The sequence below is a fragment of the Cherax quadricarinatus genome, chromosome 29 (genome assembly GCF_038502225.1).
Source record: "Cherax quadricarinatus isolate ZL_2023a chromosome 29, ASM3850222v1, whole genome shotgun sequence".
NCBI lineage: Eukaryota > Metazoa > Arthropoda > Malacostraca > Decapoda > Parastacidae > Cherax > Cherax quadricarinatus.
The window spans coordinates 14005543-14030345 of NC_091320.1; the positions used below are offsets into that span (position 1 = coordinate 14005543).

At 41.3% G+C, this 24803-nt stretch overlaps 1 protein-coding gene across 1 annotated transcript in view; it reads left to right on the forward strand.

Moving 5' to 3' along the window:
• Positions 1–4116: 4116 nt before the first annotated feature.
• LOC138853369 (putative sodium-coupled neutral amino acid transporter 11) overlaps positions 4117–24803 on the forward strand; it is a 185730-nt gene continuing 165043 nt past the window's right edge. Inside the window, exon 1 of the mRNA XM_070089613.1 lies at positions 4117–4486. Coding sequence (XP_069945714.1) covers positions 4406–4486 — 81 coding nt within the window. The 5' untranslated portion in view covers positions 4117–4405. The remainder of the gene's footprint in view (positions 4487–24803) is intronic.

The window sequence follows — 24803 nt, forward strand, 5'->3', positions numbered from 1 at the left end:
AGTCCTATCTAACTCACCATTTGGACGTCCTCCCTATAGTCCTACCTAACTCACCATTTGGACGTCCTCCCTATAGTCCTATCTAACTCACCATTTGGACGTCCTCCCTATAGTCCTATCTAAGTCACCATTTGGACGTCCTCCCTATAGTCCTACCTAACTCACCATTTGGACGTCCTCCCTGACTCACCATTTCGACGTCCTGCCTAGACAAAGTTATTCCAAACATCACAACAGGTCTGTTGTGATGTTTGGAATATGACACATGTGTAACACTTGGGTATTATTTAGAAATGTTTCGCCTCTACAGCAGGCTTCATCAGTATAATACAGGTGAAAAAATGGAGACAGTGGAAAAAGTTATTATGAGGTGATCAGTCCCTCAACCTTGATAGATGGTGATCAGTCCCTCAACCTTGATAGATAGTGGTCAGTCCCTCAACCTTGATAGGTGGTGGTCAGTCCCTCAACTTGAAGCTGAGAGACTGATCACCTTAAATTTCCTTCTTCCTCTGTCTCCAGTGTTATTTTTGCCTAATTTCAACTGATGAAATCTGCTGGCCAGACAAAACGTTTTGTCAATAAAGATACCCAAGTGCTGCACATGTACCACAGTTGTCAGCTTGTCAGTGTTATATGCCATTAATAACATGATAACATGTCTAGTTCTCTCCATGCACTGCAACTCTCCTAATCAATAACTATCACTTCTTTCCTATTGCCTCCCGAAGGCTGTTTACCAATCTCACTCTGTTTCTTCTGGCCCACATACCCAACACATCCTGGTTGATCTTGATGGGGGTACTTGTCCACTTCCCTCTTGAAGATTTCTTCACTTGGCACAGCAGTGTTTCTGTTATCTTCTCGTAAGATGTAGATGTTAAGAAGTCAGGAGTCACGGATGTTGATGCAATGTTTTCTTGTTGTGCCCACGGTACACCTGCTTTCCATTGGGATAATTTTCCATTTGCTTCCATACCTCTCACTCCAGAATGTTGTTATGGCAGTGTACGGATTTTAGCATTAGGCTCTCAAGTACTTTCCATGTATATTACCATGTATCTCTCCATCACTCCACCGAGTACATACTTATGACTGACGACTCCCAGTAATTTAAATGTTTTATTGGCTCTATGCAAAATATAAATATTCTCTGAATCTGCTCCAGTTCTGATATCTCTCCTGCCTTGAGCGGATCCGTTAACACTGAACAACACTAAAAGAGAGACCACAAGTGATTTGAATAGTGTCGCTATTTGCTTGAACATTCTCATTATCCATTCTGCCATTTTCCTGGCTGTTGTGACTTTTACATTTTTTGTGTTCATTAACAGAAAGGTCAGATGACGTAATTACTCCCAGATCCTTCACATGTTCCTGTCATTCTGTTCGATAATCCTCTTGTGTTTTGTATACAGTGTCCCTTGTGAATAGTTAGTTGCTGCTGCCACCCAGGTAATACCAATAACAGGAACATCTGTTAGGTTTTACTCCTTTTGAAATATTATGTGTAAATTATATGAATAAAGAACATGTGATTCAGAGATGAAGAGGATTTGAAGCACCAGCTCCTGGGCCATGTACGAGAAGCAAGGAGCATTCAATCCTTCCCCTCCAACAAATTCTCCACATCAAGGTTAATAAAGAATTGGACACATTTACAACATCTGGGTATCTCTATTATAGACGTTTCGCCACCCGGTGGTTTTATCAATACAAATTTGAGGACATAATTCGAAGACTGTTAAACTATATGCAGAAGATGAGGTAATCAGTCCCTTAGGTTGAGGGTCATCATAAAAAAATTTTTAACACTGAACACACCTCTTAAGCCTCATTATAACTATAAGGTCCCCCCCCCCAACTTTCTTTTTTTCCATCTTATCCTTTCTCAAGCTCGGTTCAGATGGGTTAGATTTCGAATTCAAGCTGGCGCCAGTGATGATGAGATTCTGAGCTCCAAACTCACCAGTAATGGGTGCTTTTGAGCCCCAGCTCTACCAATGAAGAGATTATCTTGAGCTCCAGTTCGTCTAATGATGACTCTCCTGAGCTCCAAGCTCGTCTAATGATGATGACTCTCCTGAGCTCCAAGCTCGTCTAATAATTCCCCTGAGCTCTAAGCTCATCTAATGATGATGATTCTCCTGAGCTCTAAGCTCGTCTAATGATGATGAGTCTCCTGAGCTCTGGCTGGTTCCTGCAGTAATATCATTTAAGAGCAATAAGCCTGACTCACAAACTGATATATGGCTACTTCCATGTCTAGCGGGAAAATGGCTGACTCTGTTTCTGCTCTTACAGTTTCTCTTATTGCTGCTGCTGCTGCTGCTGCTGCTGCTGCTGCTGCTGCTGCTGCTGCTACTGCTGCTGCTGCTGCTGCTGCTGCTGCTGCTGCTACTGCTGCTGCTGCTGCTGCTGCTGCTGCTGCTGCTGCTGCTGCTGCTGCTGCTGCTGCTACTGCTGCTGCTGCTGCTACTGCTGCTACTGCTGCTGCTGCTGCTGCTGCTGCTGCTGCTGCTACTGCTGCTGCTGCTGCTACTGCTGCTACTGCTGCTGCTGCTGCTGCTGCTGCTGCTGCTGCTGCTACTGCTACTGCTGCTGCTGCTGCTGCTGCTGCTGCTGCTGCTGCTACTGCTGCTGCTGCTGCTGCTGCTGCTGCTGCTGCTGCTGCTGCTACTGCTGCTGCAGCTGCTGCTGCTGCTGCTACTGCTGCTGCTGCTGCTGACGATGCTGCTGCTGCTGCTGCTGCTGCTGCTGCTGCTGCTGACGATGCTGCTGGTGCTCTTGAGGTTCCTCTTCCTGTTACTGCTGCAGATTTTGCTGATGCTGTTGGTTGCTGTTCCTGTTGCTACTTTTACTGTTGCTGCTGCTGTTGCTCTTGTTTCTTGTTGCTCTTGCCATGCAGGTGCTGCTACTACTTATATATATATATATATATATATATATATATATATATATATATATATATATATATATATATATATATATATATATATATATATATATATATATATATATATATATATATATATATATATATATATATATATATATATATATATATATATGTCGTGCCGAATAGGCAGAACTTGCGATCTTGGCTTAAATAGCAACGCTCATCTTGCCATATAGGACAAGCAAAAATTTGTGTATGCAATAATTTCGCCAAAATCATTCTGAACCTAACGAAAAAAATATATTTCACTTAGTTGGGTTAGGCTAAAATAAATTGTTCTTGTTATAATAAGGTTATGTAAGTTTTTTAAGATTCTTTTGGAGCAAAATTAAAATTTTTTACATTAACATTAATGAAAAAATATATCTTTAAACGTATAAAAGAAAATTTTAGAAAGGACATAATTTTAAATGAGTTCTTGCTAATTGACCAGTTTTACATATTCGGCACGATATATATATATATATATATATATATATATATATATATATATATATATATATATATATATATATATATATATATATATATATATATATATATATATATATATATATATATATATATATATACACATATATATATAATACATATATATATGAACTCAGATTAAGGGGTTAATAAACGACTGTCACTGACTCAACAGAAGTTAGTTTTAAGTTTAATATGTTTATTATGCACCCCATACCCATCCTGTGGGCGGTAGTCAAAAGATTACAGAGGTACATAATTGGTCCAGGGACTGGACTCCAAAGTTTTTGTAGATGAGCAAGTTACAAAGGTAATGAACTAGATCTGGTCATAATCATGACCAAGTTACAAAGGTAATGAGCTCCAGGTTGAGCTGGTCACACTCATGAATAATTGCAAAGGTAATGAATCATAAACACATTAATCATGAGAATTTACAAAGGTAATGAGCTCCAGGTAGAGCTGGTCACAATCATGACAAGTTTCAAAGGTAATGAATGCTAAACACGTTATGACATGATTACAATCATAGTCAACAGAAGGATGGACGGGAGGCACGAGCAGTGGTCCATAACTTAAGAGGCCCAGCACTGCCGCTTGGCTGTTAATTTTTAATTTTATACTAGTAGAACTAGCTGCTGCTGCTATTATTATTTATTCACTGTTATGTTCTTACTTGCAGGTCGCATCTTTAGGCAACACTTGGCTTAAGTTGCCTTGGCAGACATCTTCTAGCGATCGGACTCTTCCAGTGGACAGGCAAGAAAGAGTACGACCTCACGACGACGTTTCTTACCCATCAAACATGAGCATCGTGAACCAATGGGCTCTGCCACATAACCTAATGCAGAACCATTCATCACAAACCCATCAGTAATCACAGACACACACACACACACACACACACCTACTCAACATCTGGGAAGAAGGAAAAGAAGTCTCCTGTTCGTACACAGCAGCGACACCACCACTACCATGACATCTCCTACTGCCTTCCCCGTCAACGAGAGGACCTACATCCTTGAAGACACTGGCCCACCCCAACCTCAGCCTCAGGTGAGCTCATATTGACATCTTGCATCAGTCTCTCTCTTACACTGTTTTCACTTCTTTATATCTGACCCATGATCCTACAGTTTTATAAGGTTTAGTTAACAGATTAAGAGTTGCTGCCACACTTGCCTTAGTTCATAGCTCAGCCCTACATAACATACACTACCACCATCCAGAATGCTTCAACTAAACGCCTGGGAATCGATCCCAAGGCCCATCAGTTATGAACTGAATAATACAAATGACCTACTGGACACACAAGTTTTTTGGAGGCTTCCTTGATAAACCCCTTTACCGGGCAGGCCAGTATATTTATTGGCCTGTCCAAGAAAGCCAATAAGTATAATGGCCTGCTTGCACATGATGAAAGCTCCTACCATCCTGATGCCTGGTGACTGTAGAATGTATTGAGCCTTGTCTAACAGGCACCTTACATCAGTCATCTTCCAGTGTCTGGACTCCACTGAAGTGCTCTTCATCCATTTCTTGCATCGTATGTCTCTTCCATTTTCCAGGGCACTGAATGACCCATACGAGTTTAGTGCTCCATGTCTAGTGAATAAATACATTTTGCTGTAAAATGTTAGATAATGTTTATTGAATATGCAAATGTGATAGAAATTTAGAACCTGTGTTAGACAACTCCAGACTTACTGAAAGTTATATCTTGTGTTAGACAACTCCAGACTTACTGGAAGTTATATCTTGTGTTAGACAACTCCAGACTTACTGGAAGTTATATCTTGTGTTAGACAACTCCAGACTTACTGGAAGTTATATCTTGTGTTAGACAACTCCAGACTTACTGGAAGTTATATCTTGTGTTAGACAACTCCAGACTTACTGGAAGTTATATCTTGTGTTAGACAACTCCAGACTTACTGGAAGTTATATCCAGTGTTATAAAACTCCTGACTTTCTGGAAGTTATATCTAGTGTTAGAAAACTTCAGACTTGCTGGAAGTTATATCCAGTGTTAGAAAACTTCAGACTTACTGGAAGTTATATCTTGTGTTAGACAACTCCAGACTTACTGGAAATTATATCCAGTGTTATAAAACTCCTGACTTTCTGGAAGTTATATCCAGTGTTAGAAAACTCCGGACCTGCTGGATGATCCTATGTTAGACAACTCCAGACCTACTCGAAGTTGTATGCTGTGTTAGACGACTCCAGACCTGCTGGAATATCTAAGTATCTTAAGATATAATTGAGATAATCGACAAAATTGCAGGAGAGTCATTAAGGCTGTAAATCACCTGTACAATTAGAGATTACATACACATCTGTGCATGTACGGTGAAAGATACTCGCCTGTATTCTGCCCACAATACTGAGGAAAAAACTCGCGTTGCAGAACAAACTTGGCTTGGAACAACTTTATATGAGAAGCTGATCAAGTCGAACACAGACCTGACAAGCTTTGACTGGCACAGCTTTTCAATCTCTGTAGAGAGATGATCAAACTGTACAAATATCAACTTGTTTTGCATCTAATCTTCTCTTCACAGATACTGTAGAAACATATTTCTCTGTGTACAGACACATATACATTCCTTGCAGTGACACACTCTTCACGGTGGCGGTGGTGGTATGACCACTCACGATGCTTATACCTGTACCATCGCAATAGATTACTCAGTCTGAATCACAATGATAAACGTGTATGCCAGTCGTAATAAGAGTGTGTCCACGGTAATATGTTTACCACCTTGAGTGAACCTGATTAATTAATAAACCTTCGAAATAAGTTCCAGAAGGCAAACTATTAAAGTTTAACCAATAAATTTAAAAATGATTGATTGCATTGGGAAATATACGTATCTACGTAATTTTTAATAGTACTTATTAGTGAACAAACCAAGTGTTTTTCCTCACGTCTCAGACACTTAGAGAATATTGTGTATTTACAAGTTATAATAATTGAGCGAATACTTTATACACTATGTAAACTGTGGAAGACTATGTACAGTATACATGCAGTATATGAAATCACAGGATCCAGATAACCACAATACCCTAAATAACCTATCAATGATAGTTATAACGTTGTGAAACAGTAGTCAGCACCTTGACCAACGAGAACAAACATGGGACAGTAATAGTGACCATCAAATACGTTAAGGTGGATACAGTGGCCATAAAACCAAACCAGAGTCCCAGTTATAATATCATGTGGGAGTTCGATACGTGGATTAGGTAAGAAATACTCACGTAGGCTGTTATTACGTATTATTGCAGTTATGTGGACAGAGCCCTTGTCAGCCGTACCTATCTCCTTGGCTACACTCGTAATACTGACTAGCCGGCTGCAGTACCCTATGTGAGGGGGCCTTTGAATACTGCTGAGGTCAGCACAATATGAAAGACCGTGACTCAGGCAGAGACGGTTGGTCGTTGAGTCAATGGACGGTTACTGATAACTGGTTACTACTACTGAGACTGGTAACTGGTTACTACTACTGAGAGCTCGGCGACGCTAACGTATGTCGTCCCGACATACAACTAATACAAACTAGAGATGGCAGGTACGGCTTGGGCTGATTCTATACAATATCAAAGTACACAACATGAAACATTATATATACATAAGTAGAACATTAGAATGAAAGCGTACGTAACTGAAACTGTAATGCAATACCAGGTATACTATAGTACAACTTAAAACTCAACAAATGAACAACGAACTCAACGTTGAGATTACAAGTGATAAAAACAAAAATTTTGATCGATCGATCTGTATTCATGTGATCTACGGATTCTGAGGAAGGAATATATACAAAGAAAGAGTGTTTAACAGAAAGGCAGATTCGGTGCACGCAAATCTAGACTGTTAACTCTCAGAATGCGGAGAGAACACGAGCACAAAAAAAAATTCTTGAATACTGATAAGTTGATACTGTAATTATTCATCTATACAGGTTATTTACATTTAACCCCAACTATGCTAGGGTGTGATTGACATATGCAGAATGGGTGTCATCTCTGGGAGGATCAAACTCTGTAGCATTGGCTAACTCATGCTGTATTTGAGGCAAATCTGAATTGGAAGTTACAAATGATACTTGAGGATTTCTCAATACCTGTCGTGTACGTAGGGAGTAACGACATTCAGGTTGATCGTCTGACTGAGTATCAGAGGAAGAGAGTACAGGATCAGGAGCTCTCAGTAGTAGTAACCAGTTACCAGTCTCAGTAGTAGTAACCAGTTATCAGTAACCGTCCGTTGACTCAACGACCAACCGTCTCTGCCTGAGTCACGGTCTTTCATATTGTGCTGACCTCAGCAGTATTCAAAGGCCCCCTCACATAGGGTACTGCAGCCGGCTAGTCAGTATTACGAGTGTAGCCAAGGAGATAGGTACGGCTGACAAGGGCTCTGTCCACATAACTGCAATAATACGTAATAACAGCCTACGTGAGTATTTCTTACCTAATCCACGTATCGAACTCCCACATGATAAATGGTGGCAGCGGTGGGATTGAACTCTTGGATAGTCAAGGTCCATCTAGCTAACCTTCCAGTAGGTTGTTTGTTCTGGAATAAGGGTATCAGTGGAGCATGATCTGTCAAGACATGAACAGAGTACTGATAAATAATGTCTCGGAAGTGCTTTAAAGACCATACTATTGCTAAAGCTTCTTGCTCAGTTACTGTATAATTACGTTCAGCCTTTGTAAGGACGCGGCTAGCAAATGCAACTGCGTTGTACTTGCCATCGGTCTTCTGAGCTAGTACGGCACCTATGCCAATTGAACTAGCATCAGTTGTCAGATAGAAAGGCTTAGAAAAATCTGGAAATTTCAAAATTGGAGCAGATGTTAGCTTTTCTTTTAGAGTATGGAATGCTCTTTCTTGACGGAAGGTCCAAACAAAAGGAGCATCTTTCTTAAGCAACTCAGTTAGAGGAGCAGCTATGGAAGAAAAATTGGCAATGAAAGATCTATAAAAACCTGCTAAGCCCACAAAGGATCTTACGGCATCAGCAGTTTTGGGAGTTGGAAAATTTAGTACTGCAGTTACTTTACTTTGGTCAGTCGTAACCCCTCTAGGAGTGACTATGTGACCAAGAAACTTAATTTCTGATCTGAAAAATTGACATTTTGACAGTTTGATCTTTAAATTGGCTTCTTCAAGCTTACCAAGTACTACATCAAGTCTTTTCAAGTGTGTATCCACGTCTTTAGACATGACGATTACGTCATCTAAGTACACCATAAGTGCATTACCTATGAGACCTCTAAAGATATTAGTCATGAGCCTTGAGAACGTGATAGGGGAAGATCGTAATCCAAATGCCATACGGAGGAAGTGATAATGACCTGTAGGAGTGGCATAAAGAAAAACACAGAATAAAAATATAAGATAATTGAAAACACTGAAAAATATTGTAAAAAATAATGAGTCAAAGAAATACTGCGTTTACACTGAAAAACACAAGGTTTAGAGTACACAAGCAATTTACTATAAATGTCTCACACATGCAAATGTCTTTAAATGCAAGAAAAATGTCTCAAGAAAATTATCACTGGAGTCTGGAGTAGTAGACGGGCGGTGAGGAGTGATGAGTGGGCGGGTGGTGTTTCCTCCTCCACTCACACTGTTGTCGTGAAGAATGCGCGTTCTCGTAGAACTCACATAATTGGGTTGTCGTTGGCGCCAGCTACAATCTCTTGACCAATTATGTGAGCCAAAACAGTACTAGGACCCGGTACAAGGGTGCAAACAACCACAGGTAGATGGGTGGATGGCTGGTGGTGGTGGGAGAGAGTGGTGGTGGGAGAGAGTGGTGGGTGTGACTCTCGCTGGGGTACTGCCGCGCACCCCGGGTGGTGGGAGAGAGTGGTGGGGGGACGGTGAGGCTGCCGCGCACCCCACTCACCCACGAAGGTGGCTTAACCCACTCTATGCCACAGGAATGGTGAAAACCACTCTTAGCATCCAACAGGGAGCACAAAGCGATATAGACAAGACCTCAGAGGAACTTGGCTTACTTCTTACTGCGTGGCTTACTTCCCTCTCTCAGCTGGGTTAGAAGCTGGGTTGGCTGACTGGCTTACCCCACGAGAATGGCTGACTGGAAGATGTGTAACGATGCACAAAGCACGGAGGAGCAGTTGGATGACAGGAGACAGGCTGGATGATAGGCTGGCTGGCGTTCACTTCCACAGTCTGGCTTACTGACTGGCTTAATTGCAAAATCCGGGTCAACCCCTCGGAGATTGAAGCAATTAGCACACGAACTAAGCCAGGAAGCTTGAAACGGCAGCAACAGGCTTGCAGGCTGAAGGTTGTGAGTGAAGGTATAAATGGCTGGCTGGAGGGTGTGAGGGGAGTAGGCGACTGGCTGGAGATTCACCTTTGACCCTGCCGCTACTCACAACCAACCTTCTAACGCCTTGAATTACCCTTAAAAACGTAAATCCACGCTCCACACCGCTGTACACCATTTATCATGTGGGAGTTCGATACGTGGATTAGGTAAGAAATACTCACGTAGGCTGTTATTACGTATTATTGCAGTTATGTGGACAGAGCCCTTGTCAGCCGTACCTATCTCCTTGGCTACACTCGTAATACTGACTAGCCGGCTGCAGTACCCTATGTGAGGGGGCCTTTGAATACTGCTGAGGTCAGCACAATATGAAAGACCGTGACTCAGGCAGAGACGGTTGGTCGTTGAGTCAACGGACGGTTACTGATAACTGGTTACTACTACTGAGACTGGTAACTGGTTACTACTACTGAGAATAATACTAGACAGTGTAATTCTGCATGCCTCGACTGTGCCAATAACACGGATAACCAGCAACTTTGAATGATCTAGAGCCAAGCTGTAGACAGAATGGAATCATGACAGGAATATCTTACAATTATCCAGGAGATATAATTATGGACCCTACATAATATGCTCGTAAGAAAAAACAAGTACACCACAACACTGGCTCACCACCATAGGTATGCAAAGATATACAAAAATATATTATAATTCTTAAAATATGAGAGAAGAGAAGAATGAGCCAGCCAATAGCCTCTTGTTCAACACTGAACTAGTGACAACATCCGTCCGTAAAGAGAGAGAGAAACACCTCCAGTCTAATCAATTTCCAGATTATGAGAATGCTGGCATAAGTGAGCTATAAACACAGAAACATCATTCACTCACAAATACAAGATAAATGATGACCTATCACATCGAATAATGACACACAGAACAGACATGATGCACATGAGAAGGTCATGCCCCCGTGCTGGGTCCAACCAAGAGGAAAAGCATGAAAGAAGTCAAGAAGGTAGAGTATATCAGTGAGCCTGGCCAGGTGTCACACTCTCACCTCCTTCAGTAAAGCAAACCAGGTAGATCAGGGGTCAGCAACCTTGTTTTGCCTAGAGGTGAGGGCCCATGTCTGTGAGCGGACTGAGGACCACATATATCACTATAGTTAATAAGAGCAATAACAATACATACTAAACTTTGACATATGTTTCATATTTCATTAAGCAATATTAAGTCTACTGAACATAAAAGTTATTTTGAGACACTGTTATTGAACCTACCCTCACCTCTCTCTCTCTCTCTCTCTCTCTCTCTCTCTCTCTCTCTCTCTCTCTCTCTCTCTCTCTCTATCTCTCTCTCTCTCTCTCTCTCTCTCTCTCTCTCTCTCTCTCTCTCTCTCTCTCCTCTCTCTCTCTCTCTCTCTCTCTCTCTCTCTCTCTCTCTCTCTCTCTCTCTCTCTCTCTCTCTCTCTCTCTCTCTCTCTCTCTCTCTCTCTCTCTCTCTCTCACTCTCTCTCTCTCTCTCTCTCTCTCTCTCTCTCTCTCTCTCTCTCTCTCTCTCTCTCTCTCTCTCTCTCTCTCTCTCTCTCTCTCTCTCTCTCTCTCTCTCTCTCTCTCTCTCTCTCTCTCTCTCTCTCTCTCTCTCTCTCTCTCTCTCTCTCTCTCTCTCTCTCTCTCTCTCTCTCTCTCTCTCTCTCTCTCTCTCTCTCTCTCTCTCTCTCTCTCTCTGTCTAATAGCAGTTATTGTGACACTTGATGTTGTTTCTCGGTTGACAGTCTCTCATTATTAGGTGACAGGCTGGAAGAGGCCAGATGCAAGATGTCGTCCAAATGGGCAGCTGGTCGTAGTTTGCCAAGCATCACTATGTTGATAAAATAGACACATGTGCAACTCTTGGGTATCTTTATTGAGGAAACGTTTCGCCACACAGTGGCTTCATCAGTCCAAACGTAGGAGAAACTTGAAGAACAGGAGGAGAATGAGGTAATCAGTCCCTCAACCTTGAGTCGAAGTGTTCAGTCCATCAATCTTGAATAGAATACGGCATATCAGCGGAGAAGCAGCTTATAAACCGTATGGCAGGAGAGGTGCAGCAGTCATAGGTCGTGTCACATTTGTTCAATGTGAAAGTAGGTCGTGCCCAATAATTAGGCAAGCGAAGAATTCCTAAGTATTAAGATCCCAAGAAGTTGCAGTGTCTGACAGATTTGTAGATGAAGAGTTGAAGAGTTGCACATGTGTCTAATTTATCAACATGTCGGTTCTCTGAACCATTCATCTACAAAGTATCACTATCTTCCCAAGTATCACTATCTTGCCAAGTATCACTATCTTGCCAAGTATCACTATCTTGCCAAGCATCACTATCTTGCCAAGCATCACTATCTTCCCAAGTATCACTATCTTGCCAAGCATCACTATCTTGTCAAGCATCACTATCTTGTCAAGCATCACTATCTTGCCAAGTATCACTATCTTGCCAAGTATCACTATCTTGCCAAGCATCACTATCTTGCCAAATATTACTATCTTGCCAAGCATCACTATCTTGCCAAGCATCACTATCTTGTCAAGCATCACTATCTTGTCAAGCATCACTATCTTGTCAAGCATCACTATCTTGCCAAGTATCACTATCTTGCCAAGTATCACTATCTTGCCAAGCATCACTATCTTGCCAAGCATCACTATCTTCCCAAGTATCACTATCTTGCCAAGCATCACTATCTTGTCAAGCATCACTATCTTGTCAAGCATCACTATCTTGCCAAGCATCACTATCTTCCCAAGTATCACTATCTTGCCAAGCATCACTATCTTGTCAAGCATCACTATCTTGTCAAGCATCACTATCTTGCCAAGCATCACTATCTTCCCAAGTATCACTATCTTGCCAAGCATCACTATCTTGTCAAGCATCACTATCTTGTCAAGCATCACTATCTTGCCAAGTATCACTATCTTGCCAAGTATCACTATCTTGCCAAGCATCACTATCTTGCCAAGCATCACTATCTTCCCAAGTATCACTATCTTGCCAAGCATCACTATCTTGTCAAGCATCACTATCTTGTCAAGCATCACTATCTTGCCAAGCATCACTATCTTCCCAAGTATCACTATCTTGCCAAGCATCACTATCTTGTCAAGCATCACTATCTTGTCAAGCATCACTATCTTGCCAAGCATCACTATCTTCCCAAGTATCACTATCTTGCCAAGCATCACTATCTTGTCAAGCATCACTATCTTGTCAAGCATCACTATCTTGCCAAGTATCACTATCTTGCCAAGTATCACTATCTTGCCAAGCATCACTATCTTGCCAAGCATCACTATCTTCCCAAGTATCACTATCTTGCCAAGCATCACTATCTTGTCAAGCATCACTATCTTGTCAAGCATCACTATCTTGCCAAGCATCACTATCTTCCCAAGTATCACTATCTTGCCAAGCATCACTATCTTGTCAAGCATCACTATCTTGTCAAGCATCACTATCTTGCCAAGTATCACTATCTTGCCAAGTATCACTATCTTGCCAAGTATCACTATCTTGCCAAGTATTACTATCTTGCCAAGCATCACTATCTTGCCAAGTATCACTATCATGCCAAGTATCACTATCTTGCCAAGTATCACTATCTTGCCAAGCATCACTATCTTGTCAAGCATCACTATCTTGCCAAGTATCACTATCTTGTCAAGCATCACTATCTTGCCAAGCATCACTATCTTGCCTAGCATCATTATCTTGCCAAGCATAACTATCTTGCCAAGTATCACTATCTTGCCAAGTATCACTACCTTGCAAAGCATCACTATCTTGCCAAGTATCACTATCTTGCCAAGTATCACTATCTTGCCAAGCAACACTATCTTTCCAAGTATCACAATCTTGCCAAGTATCACTATCTTGCCAAGCATCACTATCCTGCCAAGTATCACTATCTTGCCAAGTATCACTATCTTGCCAAGTATCACTATCTTGCCAAGAATCGCTATCTTGCCAAGTATCACTATCTTGCCAAGTATCACTATCTTGCCTAGCATCACTATCTTGCCAAGTATCACAATCTTTCCAAGTATCACTATCTTGCCAAGCATCACTATCTTGCCAAGTATCACTATCTTGCCAAGTATCACTATCTTGCCAAGTATCACTATCTTGCCAAGAATCGCTATCTTGCCAAGAATCACTATCATGCCAAGTATCACAATCTTGCCAAGTATCACTATCTTGCCAAGAATCGCTATCTTCCCAAGTATCACAATCTTGCCAAGTATCGCTATCTTGCCAAGTATCACTATCTTGCCAAGTATCACTATCTTGCCAAGCATCACTATCTTGCCAAGTATCACTATCTTGCCAAGAATCGCTATCTTCCCAAGTATCACTATCTTCCCAAGTATCACAATCTTGCCAAGTATGACTATCTTGCCAAGTATCACTATCTTGCCAAGTATCACTATCTTGCCAAGCATCACTATCTTGCCAAGTATCACTATCTTGGGAAGTATCAATATTTTGCCAAGCATCACTATCTTGCCAAGAATCACTATCTTGCCAAGTATCACTATCCTGCCAAGCATCACTATCTTGCAAAGCATCACTATCTTGCCAAGTATCAAAATCTTGCCAAGCATCACTATCCTGCCAAGCATCACTATCTTGCCAAGTTTCACTATCTTGCCAAGTATCACTATCTTGCCAAGCATCACTATCTTGCCAAGCATCACTATCTTGCCAAGCATCACTATCTTGCCAAGCATCACTATCTTGCCAAGTTTCACTATCTTGCCAAGTATCACTATCTTGCCAAGCATCACTATCTTGCCAAGTATCACTATCTTGCCAAGTATCACAATCTTGCCAAGTATCACTATCTTGCCAAGCATCACTATCTTGCCAAGCATCACTATCTTGCCAAGTATCACTATCCTGCCAAGAATCGCTATCTTGCCAAGTATCACTATCTTGCCAAGCATCACTATCTTCCCAAGCATCACTATCTTGCCAAGTATCACAATCTTGCCAAGCATCAATATCTTGCCAAGCATCACTATCTTGCCAAGTTTCACTATCTTGCCAAGTATCACTATCTTGCCAAGCATCACTATCTTGCCAAGTATCACTATCTTGCCAAGTATCACAATCTTGCCAAGTATCACTATCTTGCCAAGCATCACTATCTTGGCAAGCATCACTATTTTGCCAAGTATCACTATCTTGCCAAGAATCGCTATCTTGCCAAGTATCACTATCTTGCCAAGCATCACTATCTTGGGAAGTATCACTATCTTGCCAAGTATCACTATCTTGCCAAGTATCACTATCTTGCCAAGAATCGCTATCTTGCCAAGTATCACTATCTTGCCAAGTATCACATCTTGCCAAGTATCACTATCTTGCCAAGAATCACTATCTTGCCAAGTATCACTATCTTGTCAAGTATCACTATCTTGCCAAGTATCACAATCTTGCCAAGTATCACTATCTTGCCAAGAATCATTATCTTGCCAAGTATCACTATCTTGACAAGTATCACTATCTTGTAAAGTATCACTATCTTGCCAAGAATCGCTATCTTGCCAAGTATCACTACCTTGCCAAGTATCACTATCTTGGGAAGTATCACTATCTTGCCAAGCATCATTATCTTGCCAAGAATCACTATCTTGCCAAGTATCACTATCTTGCCAAGTATCACTGTCTTGCGAAGCATCACTATCTTGCCAAGTATCACTATCTTGCCAAGTATCACTATCTTGCCAAGTATCACTATCTTGCCAAGTATCACAATCTTGCCAAGTCTCACAATCTTGCCAAGCATCACTATCTTACCAAGTATCACTATCTTGCCAAGAATCGTTATCTTGCCAAGTATCACTATCTTGCCAAGTATCACTATCTTACCAAGTATCACTATCTTGCCAAGTATCACAATCTTCCCAGGTATCACTATCTTGCCAAGCATCACTATCTTGCAAAGTACAACTATCTTGCCAAGTATCACTATCTTGCCAAGCATCACTATCATGCCAAGTATCACTATCTTGCCAAGAATCGCTATCTTGCCAAGTATCACTATCTTGCCAAGCATCACTATCTTGCCAAGTATCACTATCTTGCCAAGCATCACTATCATGTCAAGTATCACTGTCTTGCCAAGAATCGCTATCTTGCCAAGTATCACTATCTTGCCAAGCATCACTATCTTGCCAAGTATCACTATCTTGCCAAGAATCGCTATCTTGCCAAGTATCACTATCTTGCCAAGCATCACTATCTTGGGAAGTATCACTATCTTGCCAAGCATCACTATCTTGCCAAGTATCACTATCTTGCCAAGAATCGCTATCTTGCCAAGTATCACTATCTTGCCAAGTATCACTATCTTGCCAAGCATCACTATTTTGCCAAGTATCACTATCTTGCCAAGTATCACTATCTTGCCAAGTATCACTATCTTGCCAAGTATCACGTGAGGTCACAGACCCTGAGCTGCTTGGGGATTAGCGTGGACGGTTACAAAGCATGGCTTGCTTCTACAGTGTTTTAAAAGCTGAGGTTGGAGAGTTGAAGGAGGAGGTCTTGCTTCTCCAGGAGGAGATTAGGAGGCTGAAGGTCCACCTCAATGGGCCTGGGAGAGAGTGTGAGGTGGTTGGAGATGTGGGGAATGAGGCTTCTAGCAGTGAGGTGCAGTCTGTCTCTCACTGTGAGGAGGCTGTAGGTGGGGTGGTAGCAACGGCTACCAGCAGTGAGGTGAAGGCCAGCACCTGCTACAAGTGGCGAGTTGTTCACAGTAATGGGAGGCGCATCAGAGTAAGGAAAGTTAAGAGTGCAGATCTGAAGGTAGGAAATCGCTTCTCTGTTCTCCAGGATGAATGTACTTCAGTGGCCAGTGAAGGTAAGGGTACTACTGCCCCTGCTAATGAAGGTAAGCGCATTCTTGTGGTTGGTGACTCTCAGGTAAGATATGTTGATCGTGCTTTTTGTAATAGGAATAAGAAGATGAGAGATAGAGTGTGCTTCCCTGGAGCTGGTGTTGGGGACATTGTCAACAGACTGGATAATATCATGTCAGGTAATGGGAACAAGCCCATTATCTGTCTCAGTGCTGGTGGAAATGATATTGGGAAGGGTAGGAGAGAAGAGCTGCTAGATAAGTACAGGTCAGCTATAGATTTCATTAAGTCTAAGGGAGGGATCCCAATCATATGTAGCATCTTGCCTAGAAGGGGAGTAGGAAATGAATGGTTGTCTAGGGCAATTGGTGTAAATTGCTGGCTAGACAGATACTGCAAGGAACTTGCAATCCCATTCATTGACAACTGGAACAACTTTTATGGCAAACATGATATGTATGCAAGGGATGGGGTTCATCTCTCTGGGGCAGGGGTGGTAGCACTTGCAGACTCGATTGAGAAGGCCATTGGTGAAATGCCTATGATTTTAAACTGATGGAAGATAGAGGTATGGGTGTGTGTGGGAAACAAGCAGGTTGCAACACTAGGGTTGGAAACAGTAAATGTATAAAAGGCATTCAGCATGAAGTTATAAATAAAGACAATAGAACAGGTCAGCAAACAAAGGGGGACAGCAGAGGGCAGCAAGGGACTAGCTCCCTTAAGGTTTACTATACTAATAGCAGGAGTGTTAGAAATAAGATAGATGAGCTAAGATTAATTGCAAGTGCAGGAAACATAGATATTATTGCTATAACAGAGACCTGGCTCAATCTGAAAGATAGAGAGATGCCCTCTGAATGTCACATACAAGGCTATAAATTATTCCACACTGACAGGGTCAACAGGAAAGGTGGTGGAGTAGCGATGTATGTCAGAGACAATTTAAATTGTTGTGTTAGACAAGATATTAAATTAGAAGCGTCAGCCACTGAATCTGTTTGGTTACAGCTTCTCGAGGGCCGAGAAAAACTAATTTTGGGTGTGATTTACAGGGCCCCAAATCTTGATAGGGAGTGCAGTAAACTTCTATGGGACGAAATTCGTAAGGCATCTACATACGAAAATGTTGTGCTAATGGGAGATTTCAACTATAGACAGATTGACTGGAGCAATTTGACAGGAAATTTAGAGTCGGGTGACTTTCTTGATACGATCCAGGATTGTTTTTTAAAACAGTTTGTGACAGAGCCAACTAGGGGAAATAACCTCCTTGACTTGGTTCTTGCCAGTAGGGAAACACTAATTAATAATCTTGAGGTTAATGATGAGCTTGGGGAGAGTGATCACAAATCACTCAGTTTTAACATATCATGGAATTCCCCTAATAATGGCAATCAAGTCTCCGTCCCTGACTTTCGCTTGGCTGATTTCATAGGACTGAAAAATTACTTAGGTGGGCTGAACTGGAATGACCTGACTAGGGGTCAGGTAGGTGGTGATGGTTGCCGATATGATGCTTTCCAGGGCATAGTTCTAGCTGCTCAGTCAAATTATGTTCCAAATAGGGAAATCAGATCAAACAAAAATGATCCTAAATGGATGAACAATAGATTAAAATATCTGATTGGTCAAAAGAGAGGCATATATAGGCAAATCAAAAGAGGAGAGGGGCAATTAAGAAATCGATATATTCAGTTAAAGAGAGAAATAAAAAAGGGAATTAGAAAAGCAAATAGAGATTATGAGGTTAAAGTTGCAAGAGAATCGAAGACTAACCCAAAAGGATTCTTTCAGGTATACAGAAGTAAGATCAGGGACAAGATAGGCCCACTCAAAAGTTCCTCGGGTCAGCTCACTGACAGTGATAAGGAAATGTGTAGAATTTTTAACACATACTTCCTCTCAGTTTTTACACAGGAGGATACCAGCGATATTCCAGTAATGATAAATTATGTAGAACAGGACGATAATAAACTGTGCACTATTAGGGTCACAAGTGACATGGTCCTTAGGCAAATAGATAAATTAAAACCTAACAAATCCCCAGGCCCTGATGAACTGTATGCAAGGGTTCTAAAGGAATGTAAAGAGGAGCTTAGCACACCTTTGGCTAATCTTTTCAACATATCACTACAAACTGGCATGGTGCCAGATAAGTGGAAAATGGCAAATGTGATACCTATTTTCAAAACAGGTGACAGGTCCTTAGCTTCGAACTATAGACCAATAAGCCTAACCTCCATAGTGGGAAAATTTATGGAATCAATAATTGCCGAGGCAGTTCGTAGCCACCTTGAAAAGCATAAATTAATCAACGAATCTCAGCATGGTTTTACAAAGGGGCGTTCCTGCCTTACGAATTTATTAACTTTTTTCACTAAGGTATTTGAGGAGGTAGATCATGGTAATGAATATGATATTGTGTATATGGACTTCAGTAAGGCTTTTGACAGGGTCCCACATCAGAGACTATTGAGGAAAATTAAAGCACATGGAATAGGAGGAGAAATTTTTTCCTGGATAGAGGCATGGTTGACAAATAGGCAGCAGAGAGTTTGCATAAATGGGGAGAAATCAGAGTGGGGAAGCGTCACGAGCGGTGTTCCACAGGGGTCAGTGTTGGGCCCCCTGCTGTTCACAATCTACATAAACGACATAGATGAGGGCATAAAGAGCGACATCGGCAAGTTTGCCGATGACACCAAAATAGGCCGTCGAATTCATTCTGACGAGGACATTCGAGCACTCCAGGAGGATTTGAATAGACTGATGCAGTGGTCGGAGAAGTGGCAGATGCAGTTTAATATAGACAAATGCAAAGTTCTAAATGTTGGACAGGACAATAACCATGCCACATATAAACTAAATAATGTAGATCTTAATATTACGGATTGCGAAAAAGATTTAGGAGTTCTGGTTAGCAGTAATCTGAAACCAAGACAACAGTGCATAAGTGTTCGCAATAAAGCTAATAGAATCCTTGGCTTCATATCAAGAAGCATAAATAATAGGAGTCCTCAGGTTGTTCTTCAACTCTATACATCCTTGGTTAGGCCTCATTTAGATTATGCTGCACAGTTTTGGTCACCGTATTACAGAATGGATATAAATTCTCTGGAAAATGTACAAAGGAGGATGACAAAGATGATCCCATGTATCAGAAACCTTCCCTATGAGGATAGACTAAGGGCCCTGAAACTGCACTCTCTAGAAAGACGTAGAATTAGGGGGGATATGATTGAGGTTTATAAGTGGAAGACAGGAATAAATAAAGGGGATGTAAATAGTGTGCTGAAAATATCTAGCCTAGACAGGACTCGCAGCAATGGTTTTAAGTTGGAAAAATTCAGATTCAGGAGGGATATAGGAAAGTACTGGTTTGGTAATAGAGTTGTGGATGAGTGGAACAAACTCCCAAGTACCGTTATAGAGGCCAGAACGTTGTGTAGCTTTAAAAATAGGTTGGATAAATACATGAGTAGATGTGGGTGGGTGTGAGTTGGACCTGATAGCTTGTGCTAACAGGTCGGTTGCCGTGTTCCTCCCTTAAGTCAATGTGACCTGACCTGACTAGGTTGGGTGCATTGGCTTAAGCCGGTAGGGACTTGGACCTGCCTCGCATGGGCCAGTAGGCCTTCTGCAGTGTTCCTTCGTTCTTATGTTCTTCTTATGTTCTTATCTTGCCAAGTATCACAATCTTGCCAAGTATCACTATATTGCCAAGAATCATTATCTTGCCAAGTATCACTATCTTGCCAAGTATCACTATCTCGCAAAGTATCACTATCTTGCCAAGAATCGCTATCTTGCCAAGTATCACTATCTTGCCAAGTATCACTATCTTGCCAAGCATCACTATCTTGCCAAGTATCACTATCTTGCAAGCATCACTATCTTGCCAAGCATCACTATCTTGCCAAGTATCACTATCTTGCCAAGCATCACTATCTTGCCAAGCATCACTATCTTGCCAAGTATCACTATCTTGCCAAGTATCACTATCTTGCCAAGCATCACTATCTTGCCAAGCATCACTATCTTGCCAAGTATCACTATCTTGCCAAGTATCACTATCTTGCCAAGTATCACTATCTTGCCAAGTATCACTATCTTGCCAAGTGTCACTATCTTGCCAAGCATCACTATCTTGCCAAGTATCACTATCTTGCCAAGTATCACTATCTTGCCAAGTATCACTATCTTGCCAAGCATCACTATCTTGCCAAGTATCACTATCTTGCCAAGTATCACTATCTTGCCAAGCATCACTATCTTGCCAAGTATCACTATCTTGCCAAGTGTCACTATCTTGCCAAGTATCACTATCTTGCCAAGTATCACTATCTTGCCAAGTATCACTATCTTGCCAAGTATCACTATCTTGCCAAGTATCACTATCTTGCCAAGTATCACTATCTTGCCAAGTATCACTATCTTGCCAAGTATCACTATCTTGCCAAGTATCACTACCTTGCAAAGCATCACTATCTTGCCAAGTATCACTATCTTGCCAAGTATCACTATCTTGCCAAGCAACACTATCTTGCCAAGTATCACAATCTTGCCAAGTATCACTATCTTGCCAAGCATCACTATCTTGCCAAGCATCACTATCCTGCCAAGTATCACTATCTTGCCAAGTATCACTATCTTGCCAAGTATCACTATCTTGCCAAGAATCGCTATCTTGCCAAGTATCACTATCTTGCCAAGTATCACTATCTTGCCAAGCATCACTATCTTGCCAAGTATCACAATCTTTCCAAGTATCACTATCTTGCCAAGCATCACTATCTTGCCAAGTATCACTATCTTGCCAAGTATCACTATCTTGCCAAGTATCACTATCTTGCCAAGAATCGCTATCTTGCCAAGAATCACTATCATGCCAAGTATCACAATCTTGCCAAGTATCACTATCTTGCCAAGAATCGCTATCTTCCCAAGTATCACAATCTTGCCAAGTATCACTATCTTGCCAAGCATCACTATCTTGCCAAGTATCACTATCTTGCCAAGCATCACTATCTTGCCAAGTATCACTATCTTGCCAAGAATCGCTATCTTCCCAAGTATCACTATCTTCCCAAGTATCACAATCTTGCCAAGTATGACTATCTTGCCAAGTATCACTATCTTGCCAAGTATCACTATCTTGCCAAGCATCACTATCTTGCCAAGTATCACTATCTTGGGAAGTATCAATATTTTGCCAAGCATCACTATCTTGCCAAGAATCACTATCTTGCCAAGTATCACTATCTTGCCAAGCATCACTATCTTGCCAAGCATCACTATCTTGCCAAGTATCACAATCTTGCCAAGCATCACTATCTTGCCAAGCATCACTATCTTGCCAAGTTTCACTATCTTGCCAAGTATCACTATCTTGCCAAGCATCACTATCTTGCCAAGCATCACTATCTTGCCAAGCATCACTATCTTGCCAAGCATCACTATCTTGCCAAGTTTCACTATCTTGCCAAGTATCACTATCTTGCCAAGCATCACTATCTTGCCAAGTATCACTATCTTGCCAAGTATCACAATCTTGCCAAGTATCACTATCTTGCCAAGCATCACTATCTTGCCAAGCATCACTATCTTGCCAAGTATCACTATCTTGCCAAGAATCGCTATCTTGCCAAGTATCACTATCTTGCCAAGCATCACTATCTTCCCAAGCATCACTATCTTGCCAAGTATCACAATCTTGCCAAGCATCAATATCTTGCCAAGCATCACTATCTTGCCAAGTTTCACTATCTTGCCAAGTATCATATCTTGCCAAGCATCACTATCTTGCCAAGTATCACTATCTTGCCAAGTATCACAATCTTGCCAAGTATCACTATCTTGCCAAGCATCACTATCTTGCCAAGCATCACTATTTTGCCAAGTATCACTATCTTGCCAAGAATCGCTATCTTGCCAAGTATCACTATCTTGCCAAGCATCACTATCTTGGGAAGTATCACTATCTTGCCAAGTATCACTATCTTGCCAAGTATCACTATCTTGCCAAGAATCGCTATCTTGCCAAGTATCACTATCTTGCCAAGTATCACATCTTGCCAAGTATCACTATCTTGCCAAGAATCACTATCTTGCCAAGTATCACTATCTTGTCAAGTATCACTATCTTGCCAAGTATCACAATCTTGCCAAGTATCACTATCTTGCCAAGAATCATTATCGTGCCAAGTATCACTATCTTGACAAGTATCACTATCTTGTAAAGTATCACTATCTTGCCAAGAATCGCTATCTTGCCAAGTATCACTACCTTGCCAAGTATCACTATCTTGGGAAGTATCACTATCTTGCCAAGCATCATTATCTTGCCAAGAATCACTATCTTGCCAAGTATCACTATCTTGCCAAGTATCACTGTCTTGCGAAGCATCACTATCTTGCCAAGTATCACTATCTTGCCAAGTATCACTATCTTGCCAAGTATCACTATCTTGCCAAGTATCACAATCTTGCCAAGTCTCACAATCTTGCCAAGCATCACTATCTTACCAAGTATCACTATCTTGCCAAGAATCGTTATCTTGCCAAGTATCACTATCTTGCCAAGTATCACTATCTTACCAAGTATCACTATCTTGCCAAGTATCACAATCTTCCCAGGTATCACTATCTTGCCAAGCATCACTATCTTGCCAAGTACAACTATCTTGCCAAGTATCACTATCTTGCCAAGCATCACTATCATGCCAAGTATCACTATCTTGCCAAGAATCGCTATCTTGCCAAGTATCACTATCTTGCCAAGCATCACTATCTTGCCAAGTATCACTATCTTGCCAAGCATCACTATCATGTCAAGTATCACTGTCTTGCCAAGAATCGCTATCTTGCCAAGTATCACTATCTTGCCAAGCATCACTATCTTGCCAAGTATCACTATCTTGCCAAGAATCGCTATCTTGCCAAGTATCACTATCTTGCCAAGCATCACTATCTTGGGAAGTATCACTATCTTGCCAAGCATCACTATCTTGCCAAGTATCACTATCTTGCCAAGAATCGCTATCTTGCCAAGTATCACTATCTTGCCAAGTATCACTATCTTGCCAAGCATCACTATTTTGCCAAGTATCACTATCTTGCCAAGTATCACTATCTTGCCAAGTATCACTATCTTGCCAAGTATCACTATCTTGCCAAGTATCACAATCTTGCCAAGTATCACTATATTGCCAAGAATCATTATCTTGCCAAGTATCACTATCTTGCCAAGTATCACTATCTCGCAAAGTATCACTATCTTGCCAAGAATCGCTATCTTGCCAAGTATCACTATCTTGCCAAGTATCACTATCTTGCCAAGCATCACTATCTTGCCAAGTATCACAATCTTCCCAGGTATCACTATCTTGCCAAGCATCACTATCTTGCCAAGTACAACTATCTTGCCAAGTATCACTATCTTGCCAAGCATCACTATCATGCCAAGTATCACTATCTTGCCAAGAATCGCTATCTTGCCAAGTATCACTATCTTGCCAAGCATCACTATCTTGCCAAGTATCACTATCTTGCCAAGCATCACTATCATGTCAAGTATCACTGTCTTGCCAAGAATCGCTATCTTGCCAAGTATCACTATCTTGCCAAGCATCACTATCTTGCCAAGTATCACTATCTTGCCAAGAATCGCTATCTTGCCAAGTATCACTATCTTGCCAAGCATCACTATCTTGGGAAGTATCACTATCTTGCCAAGCATCACTATCTTGCCAAGTATCACTATCTTGCCAAGAATCGCTATCTTGCCAAGTATCACTATCTTGCCAAGTATCACTATCTTGCCAAGCATCACTATTTTGCCAAGTATCACTATCTTGCCAAGTATCACTATCTTGCCAAGTATCACTATCTTGCCAAGTATCACTATCTTGCCAAGTATCACAATCTTGCCAAGTATCACTATATTGCCAAGAATCATTATCTTGCCAAGTATCACTATCTTGCCAAGTATCACTATCTCGCAAAGTATCACTATCTTGCCAAGAATCGCTATCTTGCCAAGTATCACTATCTTGCCAAGTATCACTATCTTGCCAAGCATCACTATCTTGCCAAGTATCACTATCTTGCAAGCATCACTATCTTGCCAA